Source organism: Rhinatrema bivittatum, chromosome 19 (genome assembly GCF_901001135.1).
Source record: "Rhinatrema bivittatum chromosome 19, aRhiBiv1.1, whole genome shotgun sequence".
Taxonomy (NCBI): domain Eukaryota; kingdom Metazoa; phylum Chordata; class Amphibia; order Gymnophiona; family Rhinatrematidae; genus Rhinatrema; species Rhinatrema bivittatum.
This window is the reverse complement of record NC_042633.1, coordinates 3088069-3104432: the sequence shown is the minus strand read 5'-3', so window position 1 is coordinate 3104432 and position 16364 is coordinate 3088069. Positions and strand designations below refer to the sequence as shown.

General features: G+C 49.6%; 1 protein-coding gene across 1 annotated transcript in view; it reads left to right on the top strand.

Annotated features, from left to right (window-relative positions):
- Positions 1–15551, top strand: part of LOC115081054 (extracellular calcium-sensing receptor-like) — a 76523-nt gene extending 60972 nt beyond the window's left edge. The window contains exon 5 of the mRNA XM_029585568.1: positions 14629–15551. Within this exon, the coding sequence (XP_029441428.1) occupies positions 14629–15551 (923 nt within the window). The remainder of the gene's footprint in view (positions 1–14628) is intronic.
- Positions 15552–16364: the final 813 nt, after the last annotated feature.

The following is a 16364-nucleotide window of genomic DNA, read 5'->3' as shown; positions in this document are numbered from 1 at the left end:
TATAATTACACGATGTTGGGTTCCATATTAGGTGCTACATCCCAAGAAAGAGATCTAGGTGTCATAGTGGATAACACATTGAAATCGTCGGTTCAGTGTGCTGCGGCAGTCAAAAAAGCAAACAGAATGTTGGGAATTATTAGAAAAAGAATGATGAATAAAACGGAAAATGTCATAATGCCTCTGTATCGCTCCATGGTGAGACCGCACCTTGAATACTGTGTACAATTCTGGTCGCCGCATCTCAAAAAAGATATAATTGCGATGGAGAAGGTACAGAGAAGGGCTACCAAAATGATAAGGGGAATGGAACAACTCCCCTATGAGGAAAGACTAAAGAGGTTAGGACTTTTCAGCTTGGAGAAGAGACGACTGAGGGGGGATATGATAGAGGTGTTTAAAATCATGAGAGGTCTAGAACGGGTAGATGTGAATCGGTTATTTACTCTTTCGGATAGTAGAAAGACTAGGGGACACTCCATGAAGTTAGCATGGGGCACATTTAAAACTAATCGGAGAAAGTTCTTTTTTACTCAACGCACAATTAAACGCTGGAATTTGTTGCCAGAGAATGTGGTTCGTGCAGTTAGTATAGCTGTGTTTAAAAAAGGATTGGATAAGTTCTTGGAGAAGTCCATTATCTGCTATTGAGTTCACTTAGAGAATAGCCACTGCCATTAGCAATGGTTACATGGAATAGACTTAGTTTTTGGGTACTTGCCAGGTTCTTATGGCCTGGATTGGCCACTGTTGGAAACAGGATGCTGGGCTTGATGGACCCTTGGTCTGACCCAGTATGGCATTTTCTTATGTTCTTATGTTCTCCTTCATTCTGCCTGCCCCCACGCAGGCCAATCGGAAGCCTCCTCCCTACCAGTGGGAGTAGGAAGAAGGGAGGAAGCCTTTGATTGGCCGGTGAGGCAGGCATCAGAATCCCCGGGGGTGCGGTGGGAGGAATAGAAGTTTTTTAACTCTGACGAAGCAAGATCGCGCAGTGAAGAGGAAACCCGACCCCCGACGAAGCAAAGCCGCCATGGGAGCCCATTCCCATGGTGGCGAAGAGGAGACCTGACCCCGACAAAGCAAGGCCGCCACAGCCTGTGGCGGCGAAGAGGAAACCCGACCGAGGCCACCACGGGAGCCCATTCCCGCAGTGGCGAAAAAAGAAGGCCCGCCGGAGTAAAGCCGCGGCGGAACTGGAGCCCATCCCTGCAGCGAAGGAAGAAGATTTTGGTGAGAGCTGGTGCGTCTGTGTGTGAATGAGTGCCTGGGTGAGAGCTGGTGCGTCTGTGTGTGAATGAGTGCCTGGCTGAGAGCTGGTGCGTCTGTGTGTGAATGAGTGCCTGGCTGAGAGCTGGTGCGTCTGTGTGTGGATGAGTGCCTGGGTGAGAGCCGGTGCATCTGTGTGTGGATGAGTGCCTAGGTGAGAGCCGGTGCGTCTGTGTGTGTGAATGAGTGCCTGGGTTAGAGCCGGTGCGTCTGTGTGTGTGAATGAGTGCCTGGGTGAGAGCCGGTGCGTCTGTGTGTGTGAATGAGTGCCTGGGTGAGAGCCGGTGCGTCTGTGTGTGTGAATGAGTGCCTGGGTGAGAGCCAGTGTGTCTGTGTGTGAATGAGTGCCTGGATGAAAGCTGGTGTGAATGGATGTATGGTTGAGAGTTTGTGTGGGTGGGTGTGAATGGATGCCTGGGTGAGAGCTTGTGCATTTGGGTGTGAATGGATGTATGGGTGAGAGTTTATGTGGGTGGGTGTGAATGGATGCCTGGGTGAGAGCTTGTGTGGGTGGGTGTGAATGGATGCCTGGGTGAGAGCTTGTGTGTGTGGGTATGAATGGGTGCTTGGGTGAGAGCTTATGTGTCTGGGTGTGAATGGAAGCTTGGGTGAGAGCTTGTGTCTGTGGGTGTGAATGGGTGTGAGGGGGAGAGCTGGAGTGAATGGGTGCTTGGGTGAAAACTTGTGGGTGTGAATGGTTGCCTGGGTGAGAGCTGGTGTGTGTGGGTGTGAATGGGTGCTTGAGTGAGAGCTGGTGTGGGTGGGTGTGAATGGGTGCTTGGGTGAGAGCTGGTGTGGGTGGGTGTGAATGGATGCCTGGTTGAGAGCTTGTGTGGGTGGATGTGAAAGGATGCCTCGGTGAGAGCTTGTGGGTGTGAATGGGTGCTTGGGTGAGAGCTTGTGCATTTGGGTGTGAATGGATGCCTGGTTGAGAGCTTGTGTGGGTGGATGTGAAAGGATGCCTCGGTGAGAGCTTGTGGGTGTGAATGGGTGTTTGGGTGAGAGCTTGTGCATTTGGGTGTGAATGGATGCCTGGGTGAGAGCTTGTGCATTTGGGTGTGAATGGATGCCTGGGTGAAAGCTTGTGTGGGTGGGTGTGAATGGATGCCTGGGTGAGAGCTTGTGGGTGTGAATGGGTGCCTTGGTGAGAGCTTGTGGGTGTGGGTGTGAATAGAAGCCTGGGTGAGAGCTTGTGTGTGTGGGTGTGAATGGGTGCTTGGGTGAGAGCTTGTGGGGGTGTGAATGGAAGCCTGGGTGAGAGCTTGTGTCTGTGGGTGTGAATGGGTGCCAGGATGAGAGCTGGTGTGAATGGGTGCTTGGGTGAGAGCTTATGTGTGTGGGTGTGAATGGAAGCCTGCGTGAGAGCTTGTGTCTGTGGGTGTGAATGGATGCATGGGTGAGAGCTGGTGTGAATGGGTGCTTGGGTGAGAGCTTGTGGGTGTGAATGGAAGCCTAGGTGAGAGCTTGTGTGTATGGGTGTGAATAGATGCCTGGGTGAGAGCTTGTGTGTGTGGGTGTGAATGAATGCATGGGTGAGAGCATGTGTCTGTGGGTGTGAATGAATGCATGGGTGAGAGCTTGTGTCTGTGGGTGTGAATGGATGCCTGGGTGAGAGCTTGTGTCTGTGGGTGTGAATGAATGCATGGGTGAGAGCTTGTGTCTGTGGGTGTTAATGGAAGCCTGGGTAAGAGCTTGTGTGTCTGAGGGTATGAATTGGTGCCTGGGTGAGAGCTGGTGTGAATGGGTGTGAGAGCAGTTGTATGTGATTGAGAGCTTGTATATAAGAGACCATGAGTGTGATTGAGAGAGAAACTGGTCAGGGTGGTGATGTGTTTCTGTGTGAGAGAGAGAGAGACTGGTCAGGAAGATGACTGGTGTGAGAGAGAGACTGAGACTGGTCGTGGGGTCTAATTGGGAGGGGGGGGGGGTGACTGGTTGTGGGTGCTAAGGAAGAGGACTGAGAGGACAGAGCTTCAGCAGCCCTTGCTGCTTCTGGTGAGTGCTATTGGCCTGGAAGGAAAAGGAGTAGGAGAGTTGCTGGAGAGGGTAAGTAAAGGGGGCTTTTTAAATTTATTTTTCTTGATTGACTGCCATTTTAATTATTGGATATTATGCGATGACTGCTTTTTGGAAATATTTTATTGATATTTGGACATGTTTTAATAATTTTTATGAGTGTTTAATTGAATATTATTCTGTTCAGCAGCTGTTTTGTAACATATTTAGTATAGCTTTACAGTTATTTCTGTGTGGGGCTCTATAGCAGCTTGGCTTATTCTGTTTTCCCAATAGGAAATGTATTAGTGTTTAGGGCCTGGTTTAATAGTTGTGTTTCTTAGATAGGGTTGTTACTATTTTAGTGTGTTCCATAATACAGGTGTAACTTTGTACGGGTTAGTTTGTGTGCATTATTGCAAATCCTGAGAGTCTGTTAGGTGCTATATTTCTCTTTCCATTTCTCCAGGTTCGCACTGCATGCAGAGTGGCTTTTTTTGTTTTCTATTCCAGTTTCTGTCTCCATATTTATAATTTGTGGTTTTTCTGTACTTGGTGAAGGTCAGTTCTGGGTGTGTGACCGAGGTGAGGTATTTTACTAGCATGTAGGCATTTGTATCAATCTTATTTGTTGTGTTTTCTCAATAGGATATACATTAGTGGTAAATTACTGTCTTTTCATAAGGAAGGCTATTTTGGCTGGTAGTAAAAGGAGTTTGTTTTGCTTTTACTGAGATGTCATCAGAACCAGAATATCTTTTTTGTACGGCGAGTTGTACAGGGTAATGCCCTAGATCTGCTCTGTATTCATTGCTGGGGGTTGAGGGGATTCCTGTGGATGCAGAGTGCATGTTTACATTTAGCCCCGTGATGGTCACATGTTCAGTGTGTCACGCATGTGAGAACCATCTGTCAGGTGTGTCCTGGCCAAAAAAAGGTTGAGAACCACTGCCCTAGAATGCTGTGCCTGTCCGTCCAGGCCTTATATTCCTACAAGTGTTTGACCTCGAATGCTGTGCCTGTTCATCCAGGCCTTATGTCCCTAGGTGGGATTGACCTGTGTCCTGTATTGCTGTGCCTGTTCGTCCAGGCCTTATGTCCCTACAAGGGTTTGGCCTTGATAGCTGTGCCTCTTTGTCCAGAATATATGTCCCTACCGGGGTTTGACCTCGATTGCAGTGACTGTCCATCCAGGCCTTATGTCCCTGGGTGGGAGTGACCTCTGTCCTGTACTGCTGTGCCTGTTCGTCCAGGCCTTATGTCCCTACAAGAGTTTGACCTCGAATGCTGTGCTTGTTCGTCCAGGCCTTATGTCATTACGTGGGATTGACCTTTGACCTCGACTGCTGTGCCTGTTTGTTCAGGCCTTATGTCCCTAGAAGGGATTGACCTCTGTCCTAGAATACTGTGCCTGTCCGTCCAGGCCTTATGTCCCCAGGTGTGCTTGACCTCTGTCCTGTATTGCTGTGCCTGTTCGACCAGGCCTTTTGTCCCTAGGTGGGATTGACTCTGTCCTCGACTGATCTGCCTGTTCGTCCAGGCCTTATGTCCCTACAAGGGTTTGACCTCTCTCCTCGATTGATGTGCCAGCCTATCCAAGCCATATGTTCCTACAAGTGTTTGACCTCGAATGCTGTGCCAGTTCGTCCAGGCCTTATGTCCCTACATGGGATTGACCTTTGTCCTTGACTGCTGTGCCTGTTTGTCCAGGCCCTATGTTCCTACAAGTGTTTGACCTTGATTGCTGTGCCAGTCTGTCCAGATCTTATGTCTCTAGGTGGGCTTGACCTCTGTCCTCAACTGCTGTGTATCTCCATCCATGGCTTATGTCCCTACCAGGGTATGACCTCGATTGCTGTGCCTGTCTGTCCAGGCCTTATGTTCCTACAAGTGTTTGAACTCGAATGCTGAGTCTGTTCATCCAGGTCTTATGTCCCTAGGTAGGATTGACCTCTGTCCTGTACTGCTGTGCCTGTTCGTCCAGGCCTTATGTCCCTACAAGGGATTGACTTTGATTGCTGTGCCTGTTTGTCCAGGCCTTATGTCCCTATCAGGGTTTGACCTCGATTGCTGTGCCTGTCCATCCAGGCCCTATGTCCCTAGGTGGGACTGACCTCTGTCCTAGAATGCTGTGCCTCTCCGTCCAGGACTTATGTCCCTACAAGGGTTTGACCTATGTCCTCGATTGCTGTGCCTGTCTCTCCAGGCCTTATGTTCCTACAACTGTTTGACCTCATTTGCTGTGCCTGTCCGTCCTGTATTTATGTCCGTAGGTGGGATTGACTCTGTCCTCGACTGCTTTGACTGTCCGTCCAGGCCTTCTGTCCCTAGGTGGGATTGACCTCTGTCCTAGAATGCTGTGCCTGTTCGTCCAGGCCTTATGTTCCTACAAATGCTTGACCTCGAATGCTGTGCCTGTCCATCCTGGCCTTATGTCCCTAGGTGGGCTTGACCTCTGTCATCGACTGCTTTGCCTGTCCATCCAGGCCATATGTCCCTACATGGGCTTGACCCCGGTCCTCAATTGCTGTGCCTGACAGCCCAGGCCTTATGTCCCTACGTGGGATTGATCTGTGTCCTCAAATACTATGCCTGTTCATCCAGGACTTATGTCCCTAGGTGGGATTGACTCTGTCCTCGACTGCTTTGCATGTCCATCAAGGCCTTATGTCCCTACGTGGTATTGACCTCTGTCCTCGATTGCTTTACCTGTCTGTCCAGGCCTTATGTCCCTAGGTGGGCTTGACCTTTGTCCTGTATTGCTGTGCCTCTCTGTCCGGGCCTTGTGTTCCTACAAGTGTTTGACCTCGATTGCCTTTCTGTCCAGGTCTATGTCCCTAGGTGGGCTTGACCTCTGTCCTCGACTGCTTTGCCTGTCCATCCAGGCCTTCTGTCCCTACCAGGGTGTGACCTCAATTGCTGTGCCTGACTATCCAGGCCTTATGTTCCTACAAGTGTTTGACCTTGATTGCTGTGCCTCTCCATCCAGGCCTTATGTCCCTAGGTGGGCTTGACCTCTGTCCTTGACTGCTTTGCCTGTCCATCCAGGCCTTCTGTCCCTAGGTGGGATTGATCTCTTTCCTAGAATGCTGTGCCTGTCCGTCCAGGCCTTATGTTCCTACAAGTGCTTGAACTCATATGCTGTGCCTGTTCGTCCAGGTCTTGTGTCCCTAGGTGGGATTGGCCACTGTCCTGTATTGCTGTGCCTGTCCATCCATGCCTTATGTGCCTAGGTGGGATTGACCTCTGTCCTAGAATGCTGTACCTGTATGTCCAGGCCTTATGTTCCTACAAGTTTTTGACCTTGAATGCTGTGCCTTTTCATCCAGGCCTTATGTCACTGGGTTGGATTGACCTCTGTCTTGTATTGCTGTGCCTGTTCGTCCAGACCTTATGTCCCTACAAGGGTTTGACTTTGATTGCTCTGCATGTCCCTCCAGACCTTATGTCCCTAGGTGGGCTTGACCTTTGTCCTCGACTGCTTTGCCTGTCCATCCAGGCCTTATGTCCCTACGTTGGATTGACCTGTGTCCTCAATTGCTGTGCCTGTTCGTCCAGGCCTTATGCCCTACAATAGTTTGACCTCTCTCCTCGATTGCTGTGCCTGTCTGTCCAGGCCTTATGTTCCTACAAGTGTTTGACCTCGATTTCTGTGCCTGTCCGTCCAGGTCTTATGTCCACAAGTGGGCTTGACCTCTGCCCTCGACTGTGTGCCTCTCCATCCAGGCCTTATGTCCCTACAAGAGTTTGACCTCAATTGCTGTGCCTGTCCGTCCCGGCCTTATGTTCCTATAAGTGTTTGACCTCAGTTGCTGTGCCTGTCCATCCTGGCCTTATGTCCCTAGGTGGGATTGACCTCTGTCCTTGACTGCTTTGCCTGTTCGTCTGTGCCTTATGTCTCTAGGTGGGCTTGACTTCTGTCCTGTATTGCTGTGCCTGTCCATCCAGGCCTTATGTCCTTAGGTGGCTTTGACCTCTGTCCTAGAATGCTGTGCCTGTCCATCCAGGCCTTATATTCCTACCAGGGTTTGACCTCGATTGCTGTGCCTATCTGTCCAGGCCTTTTGTTCCTACAAGTGTTTGACCTTGAGTGCTGTACCTGTCCATCCAGGCCTTATGTCCCTAGGTTGGCTTGACCTCTGTCCTCTACTGCTTTGCCTGTCCGTCCAGGCCTTATGTTCCTAGGTGGGCTTGGCTTCTGTCTTGTATTGCTGTGCCTGTTCGTCAAGGCCTTATGTCCCTAGGTGGATTGACTCTGTCCTCGACTGCTTTGCCTGTCCGTTCAGGCCTTATGTCCCTACGTGGGATTGACCTCTGTCCTCAACTGCTTTGCCTGTCCATCCAAGCCTTCTGTCCCTAGGTGGGATTGACCTATGTCCTCGACTGCTTTGCCTGCCCGTTCAGGCCTTATGCCCTACAATGATTTGACCTTTCTCCTCAATTGCTGTGCCAGTCTGTCCAAGCCTTATGTTCCTACAAGTTTTTGACCTCGATTGCTGTGCCTGTCCGTCCAGGTCTTATGTCCCCAGGTGGGCTTGACCTCTGCCCTCGACTGTGTGCCTCTCCATCCAGGCCTTATGTCCCTATAAGAGTTTGACCTCAATTGCTGTGCCTGTCCGTCCCGGCCTTATGTTCCTATAAGTGTTTGACCTCAGTTGCTGTGCCTGTCCATCCAGGCCTTATGTCCCTAGGTGGGATTGACCTCTGTCCTTGACTGCTTTGCCTGTTCGTCTGTGCCTTATGTCTCTAGGTGGGCTTGACTTCTGTCCTGTATTGCTGTGCCTGTCCATCCAGGCCTTATGTCCTTAGGTGGCTTTGACCTCTGTCCTAGAATGCTGTGCCTGTCCATCCAGGCCTTTTGTGCCTACAAGTGTTTGACCTTGAGTGCTGTACCTGTCCGTCCAGGCCTTATGTCCCTAGGTGGGCTTGACTTCTGTCTTGTATTGCTGTGCCTGTTTGTCAAGGCCTTATGTCCCTAGGTTGGATTGACTCTGTCCTTGACTGCTTTGCCTGTCCGTTCAGGCCTTATGTCCCTACGTGGGATTGACCTCTGTCCTAGAATGCTCTTCCTGTCCATCCAGACCTTTTGTCCCTACAAGTGTTTGACCTTGAATGCTGTGCCTGTCTGTCCAGGCCTTATTTCCCTAGATGGGCTTGACCTCTGTCCTCGACTGCTTTGCCTGTCCGACCAGGCCTTATGTCTCTACATGGGCTTGACCTCTATCCTCAGTTGCTGTGCCTGTCCGTCCAGGCCTTATGTCCCTACGTGGGATTGACCTGTGTCCTTGACTGCTGTGCCTGTTTGTCCAGGCCTTATGTCCCTACAAGTGTTTGACCTCTGTCCTCGATTGCTGTGCCTGTTCGTCCAGGCCTTATGTCCAGTCCTAATGGCTGAACCCTTGTTGCAAAGGGAAACCTCAGTCTCTGGCAATTAAAACTAATAATCCTTCATAGCATGGATCCTTAAATAAAACAGTTTTCTTTAGTTTCAGGGCAGAGAAGAGAACTTCCTCCGTCTTGCTTATGATACATCAGGTGGAATAAAATTGGAAGACACAGGGGAACCATTTGATTGGGAAACCTAGTAAATTAATTCAAATTTCAAATGATGGTCCATTTGTATGTCAAAAACCATTATACCGAAATTTACAAATGTATACAAATTGTGAACAATCTGGGCTAGTCCATCAGCAAGTGATTTATCAACAACTCATTTTTCAAATCTTATTGTTGCGTTTAGAGTGCTGAGTAGGGCAGGTAGTGGACCCTTGGGCTGGTTTGTAGGAAAGTCTCTTATGGCAAACCAGGAGGCAGAGTCAAGTGCCGGATAGGACTTCACCCGGAGCCCGGGATCCCCCCCGGGAGGAGCCCGTAGGGATCCGGGCCCTTGGGACTTAGGCACAGCTGGGGAGGTCCAGGGGCGTGGCCAAGAACAGCAATGTCCAGGAAGGGAGCCAAGATCTGTATGGGGTCAGAATGCAAAGTTCAGAGACCCGAGGGGTCAGGGCGAGTGGCCGGCTGACAGGCAAGGCCATGAAGCAAGCTGTGTTGAGGCCGATGGCAGGCCGGCAGGCAGGTCCGTGAAGCAGGCTGGAATCAGGGCAGACGGCAGGCTGGCAGGCAGGACCGGAGTCTAGATGGGCGGCAGGCAGGCAGGCTGGTCCGTGAAGCAAACCAGAGTCAAGGCGGGCGGCAGGCTGGCAGGCAAGTCCGTGAAGCAAACCGGAGTCAAGGCGGGCGGCAGGCAAGTCCGTGAAGTAAACCGGAGTCAAGGCGGGCGGCAGGCAGGCAGGCAAGTCCGTGAAGCAAACCGGGGTCAGGAACCAGGAAGACAATGAGAGTAAATGCAGCAGATACAGAAACGGGTAGCAACTAGTCTCCAGGGAACCTCCTTGCAAGGCGTCTAGTGGAAGTCTGGATGCCATTTAAGAGCAGTGCGAGGCGTGACATCAGGAAAGGGGGCCGTCCCGTGCTTCCGGGTGTGTGCGCTCAAGAGGGTCCTCCTTGCGCGCGCGCGAAGCCTGAAAGGAACGGGCTTCTGGCGGCGGTCTCCACGTGGCAATGCTGCGAGCCGGGGGGCTGCTGAACCGGGACCCCAGTGGAACCTGTCGGGAACTGGGGCGATGGTAGGTGGGCCTGACCCGGAACATGAGGGCAGCGGTCGGGACCGCAACACTTATAGTATGCGGGTAAGCAGTGATAAAACATGTTTATTGAGTGCTAAATAATAGGGGTGTGCATTCGGATTGACCGCATTAGTAAAACGCAACTCATATTTTTTTTTTACTTAAAAAATTGATTCGACATAAACGATCGGATTTCCCACATATCGAACATAGATATGTTCGATATGTGGGAAATCGCGATTGTTGAGCCAAAATAAAAATATAAACCCCCTCACCCTCCTTAATCCCCCCCCCGACTTACCACAACTCCCTGGTGATGGAGCGAGGAGTGAGGACGCCATTTCTGCAATCCTTGGCGAGAAGCATGTGACGTCGGCGGCACGTCGAGTGACGCCGGCGTCACGTGATTCCCGGCTCGTTCGCGCCGGACGGCTCGTTCGGCCCAAAAAGAACTTTTGGCCAGCTTGGGGGGGGCCTCCTGACCCCCCCAAGCTGGCCAAAAGTTCTTTTTGGGCCGAACGAGCCGTCCGGCGCGAACGAGCCGTCCGGCGCGAACGAGCCGGGAATCACGTGGCGCCGCGTCACTCAGACGCGACGTCACGTGATTCCCGGCAAGTTCGCGCCGGACGGCTCGTTCGGCCCAAAAAGAACTTTTGGCCAGCTTGAGGGGGTCAGGAGGCCCCCCCCAAGCTGGCCAAAAGTTCTTTTTGGGCCGAACGAGCCGTCCGGCGCGAACTTGCCGGGAATCACGTGACGTCGGCGTCACGTGATTCCCGGCTCGTTCGCGCCGGACGGCTCGTTCGGCCCAAAAAGAACTTTTGGCCAGCTTGGGGGGGGCCTCCTGACCCCCTCAAGCTGGCCAAAAGTTCTTTTTGGGCCGAACGAGCCGTCCGGCGCGAACGAGCCGGGAATCACGTGACGCCGCGTCACTCGACGTGCCACCGACGTCACATGCTTCTCGCCAAGGATTGCAGAAATGACGTCCTCACTCCTCGCTCGATCACCAGGGAGTTGTGGTAAGTCTGGGGGGGGGATTAAGGAGGGTGAGGGGGTTTAAATTTTTTTTTTGCACATATGTACATATACCCAACTCATTGGATTTTTTTTATGTCCATATTGGCCGCAAGTGGGACCCCCTTTCGGACATAAAAAATATGAACATAAAATTTTGCTCTGCACATCCCTACTAAATAATGGACTTTTAAACATTTTTCAGTGAAATTTCACACGATTCACCACAAAGACTTTTTAATAACCAAAACAAAGATTCTTGTTTGATTAAATTACTGTAAAAATAAAATAGAGGTAGGAGGAAGGTTGGTTTATGATTACAATTGACAAATTCTCTGCATACAAGGCTGGTGACAGGAGGTTGCAGTTTACATATGAAACCTTCCTTTCCCTACTTTCAACATTTTTTCGAATGAGAATATATAAATAAAAAAATAAAAAATATAAAACAATATAAAATATTGAATGTTTGAAGAGTGGGGAATAGATATTTGTGGTAACTTATACAGTTGTCCCTACTCATTGCGGGTAGTGATTTGTGATAGCCCGTACAATGGAGCATATTGTACGGGCTGGCATCTCCAGGCACTGTTGCTGCTGCTGTATCTTTTGGGCTAGGCCCGGGATGGCCTGCAATCAGGAAAGATCCGCTGGTCCATGGCCTCAGAAAACTGTTGGTCGATGAACCCCTGTGCCGAGATAAGGTTGATGCTACCTGCAGGCAGGAACCCCCCTGCAGGTCCTCATAATTGGGAGGTGGAAACTATTGGTGCGGAGACGCAACAGTACTTTCACCAATACCAGCCCTCATTCCCTGCAGGTTGAGCCCTTGTGCACCAGGGCTGGCTGGACTTAGGCGTGGGTCTCCGGTCAGTGAAGAGTCCATCAGAGTCAGAAGGCAAGGTGTGGTCAGACGTACCAGAGGTCAAGGCCGGTTGGAAGCCACAGGTCAGGGCAGGCATCAAGACGACGAGATCCAATGAACAGGCAGATGGTCAAGGCAGGAATCAGACAACACAGGATCTGGAAAACGTACCAATCTCAGAGCCAGAAAAGCAATCTGAGGAATCTGATGCATAGCAGCGGGAACACGGGACTAGGAGCTGGAGCACTGGAACAGGAACCTGGAACATGGAAGCAGGATCCAGGAATCAGGAGCATGGAATCAGGATCCTGGAATAAGGAGCACAAAGTCAGGAAGCAACCAGCTACTCTCTAAGAGTGAGACCTGTTGCTGAGGCAAGGAATGAGTGGCACAACTGGGCTTAAATAGTCCCCCAGCCAGACGTCATCAGTTGGGGCCATGGGGAGCTTTCCCACTGCTGGCCCTTTAAATTGGGGAAAGAGGCACGCGTGCGTGCATAGTAGAGATGTGCTTCGTTTTTTTCTACCGGGTCGTTTTTTGACTCGGATACTTCGTGGTAAAATTTGTTTTTTATCGTTTAGTTTTTTTGAAAAACGAAACGAGGAAAACCGAAACCGGGCCAAAAAACGAAGCGGGAAACTAAGCTGAAAAAAACCCACCCCAAACTTTAAAATCATTTTCGTACATACATACAAACTCCCCCCACCATCCCGATCCCTCCCCAAGACTTACCAACATCCCTGGTGGTCCAGCGGGGTCCCGGGTGCCATTTGTTCCTCCGTGCCCATGTGCGCCATTGCCAGCCTTGCTCAAAATGGTGCCGAATAGCCTCTGAACTACCATGTCACGAAATCGCTCCCGGACCCCCGCTGGACCCCCAGGGATTATTGGCAAGCCTTGGGGGGGTCAGAAGGGGGGCTGTGTTGAGGCCGACGGCAGGCCGGCAGGCAGGTCCGTGAAGCAGGCTTGCCAATAATCCCTGGGGGTCCAGCGGGGGTCCGGGAGCGATTTCGTTGTCGGCTGCCAGTAATCAAAATGGCACCGATAGCCTTTGCCCATACTATGTCACAGGGGCTTTCGGCGCCATTGATCGGTTCTCCTACCATGTGACAGGGGCTGACCAATGGCGCCGGTAGCCCCTGTGACATAGTAGTTCAGAGGCTATTCAGCACCATTTTGAGCAAGGCTGGCAATGGCGCACATGGGCACAGAGGAACAAATGGCACCCGGGACCCCGCTGGACCACCAGGGATGTTCGTAAGTCTTGGGGAGGGTTCGGGATGGGGGGGGGGGGAGTTGTATTATAGTTAATCTAAATGTTTGGGGTGGTTTTTAATTTAAAAAAAAAAATGTGCCCCTCTTCCCATGCAAACCCGAAAAACGAAATTTCCCCGAAGTTCGGGGAAAATCCTTTTCGGGTTTTGGGGCCCCCGAATCACGACGAATTAGGCAATTTCGTTGTAATTGCCTAATTCGTGATAAACGATTGCACATCTCTAGTGCATAGTTAGGCCAGCGAGGGAGACAGCAGTGGCAGCATCAGAGGAGGAGGTGGCTGCTCCCTGCCATGTGACTGGAGCGTGGAGCTGTTGGCGGGATGGAGCATGCCTGGCCAGCATGGGAGCAAGTGTCTTGCTGCAAAGGGTGAGGAAAGCCGGCTGCGGAGGTTTGCGGCTGGTGACCGCAACACTAATTTAGGAGAAGCACTGACAACATTATCAAAAGAATCCATGCCTAAAAACCCTAATGGTAAAAGGAAGACTGAAGGAAGGTGTTATTCCTTTATTACTAACCGGAAATTATCCCTCTTCATCGCCTAAAGCTTGCCTGAAAAATAAAGTTTATACCTTCTTTCTGTGAGTTTGAAAGCATTAAATCATACTTATATCCCTGATGATGTTTTCCTGAGTTGAAGTCCCTCAGTGGTTCGTAGATCTTAAGTAATTTATGATGTGAAATTTTCAAGAAGAGTCCTATGATGACCTGGAAGCTAACAATCTATATCTAACATATGCATGGGGTTATCTTTCTGTTGGTAGGGAGTGTTGACTGGTGTGCATGGATATACAAGTAGCCACCAGGGAGCAATGTCCATCATCTGACACACAACTATGCAAGACAGCACATCCCTAGGAAACACAGTGGCAATGACTATAGAGTAAAGGGGCATTGAAGGGTACATGAGAGAGTACGTCAGCAGACTTGCAAATATGTGGCGAGACAGAATGAGTCTGAGGCTCAGAGCCTGCTCAGGGTCAGATGGGGGGATGGGCAAGAGTGCTGGGTTCAATCATAATTATTGCTTGTTGAATTTTCAAAGGGTGTCAGCAGGTAACTATAACAGTTTCTTTAGATGGTTGAATAGAACATAACACAATTTTGAAAGTATTATGCCTTTCTTGAGACTGGTGAGGGAAGAAATATTGCAAGCCATATTTATGTGAAACGCTATGGTAAAAAGTCTCATGATCAAGAGATAATGTGTCCATTTAGCCTTTATTTTATGGATTTTATCAGGCTGGACAATAAGCCTTTATTAACTTGCCAAAGCTTTATTTAATTTATTGATTTAAAAACTCTTTTTCAATTTGTAAATGACTACTGAAGGCAGGATTGAAAACAGCAAAGCCTCCACAAGCAAGTTACATTGAAAACATTACAATACAACATCAGTACAATCATAAGAAATTATACAGAAACCATTAATGCCTCCACAATCAGGGTACATAGACATGTCTTGTATTTCAACAAGATGCTAGATACAAAGAGAATGGGAGAAGATAAAGAATCTCTCAAGGTGAATGATAATCCCTTTCTGATTTCCCTCATCAAAGCCACATCTGGCATTTCTTCTTCCTGCAGATGCCACAGAGTGCATGAAGTGCCCCGATGACCAATGGCCCACTAAGAGACAAGATGGATGCCAGAAGAAGTCCATCGAATTTCTGTCCTATCAAGAACCCTTGGGTATGGTTCTGGCTGTTACCTCTGGGCTTGGTGCCCTGATGCCATCTGCTATCCTTGTTGTTTTCATCCAAAACCGCCACACCCCAGTTGTGAAAGCAAACAACCGTGAACTCAGCTACCTCCTTTTATTAGCCCTTATTCTGTCCTTTGGGTGCTCATTAGTGTTCATTGGCCGCCCCACAACACTGACCTGCATAGTTCGACACATGACATTTGGCATTGCATTCGCCATCTGCATCTCTTGCCTGCTGGCGAAGACCATCATGGTGGTCATAGCCTTCAATGCCACCAAGCCAACCAGCAACCTAAAGTTATGGGTGGGACCACGACTACCCAACATCCTAGTATTAACCTGCAGTCTGGTCCAGGTCCTCATCTGTGTTTCTTGGAAGGTCATAGCTCCCCCATTTTACCAAATGAACATGAAATCCCAGATGGGAAAGATAATCCTTGAATGCAATGAAGGGTCATTGGTTGCATTCTGCCTCATGCTGGGATACATGGGCTTGTTGTCTACTCTCAGCTTCATTGTGGCCTTTTTAGCTAGAAAGTTGCCCGACAGCTTTAATGAGGCTAAGTTCATCACCTTCAGCATGCTTATATTCATTGCTGTCTGGCTCTCTTTCATTCCTGCTTATCTAAGCACAACAGGGAAATACACAGTGGCTGTAGAAATATTTGCAATTTTGTCCTCCAGTGCTGGGTTGCTGGGTTGTATATTCTTCCCCAAATGTTATATCATCCTATTCAGACCAGACATGAACACCAAGGAATTCCTAATGGGGAAAGCCACAGGGAGCCTCAAGAAAACAAAGTAATTGCCTTGTAACATATTGGTTAATAAATATCACTACTCACCATCCCGAACATCATAGCGAAGCCCTTAGCAGAGATCATCAATCGCTCGCTAACCCAAGGTCTAGTACCAGACATACTTAAACTAGCCACCCTCAAACCTCTCCTCAAAAAACCCAACTTGAACCCTACAGACCCGGCTAATTTTCGCCCCATCGCTAACCTACCATTTGTAGCCAAACTTATGGAGAGGATAGTCAACAAACAGTTATCTGAATACCTAGAAGATCACAAAATCCTCACAACAGCCCAATTCGGATTCCGCAAATCCCTTAGTACAGAATCCCTCCTAACCTCTCTAACTGACAGAGTCCTCGCAGGTCTGGAGAAAAAGACCCCATACCTCCTGATTCTTCTCGACCTATCAGCTGCGTTTGATACCGTAAAACACTCTATCTTGATCGACCGGCTCTCAGACATAGGCATCTCAGGATCAGCCCTGGAATGGTTCAGATCTTTCCTTCACAATAGAACTTTCAAGGTCAGAATCAGCAACAAGGATTCCCTCCCGGTCAAGTCCACTTTCGGAGTTCCTCAAGGATCCTCCCTCTCCCCTACCCTTTTTAACATCTATCTTCTCCCCTTATGTCATCTACTCTCAAGTCTTAAGGTCACACACTTCATATACGCAGACGATGTCCAGATTCTGCTGCCAATCACTGACTCCATCTCCAGCACCATCAACTTCTGGAACAATTGTCTACAGTCCATAAACTCACTCCTATCTAGCCTTAACCTAGTACTTAATACGTCAAAAACAGAACTTTTCCTAATCA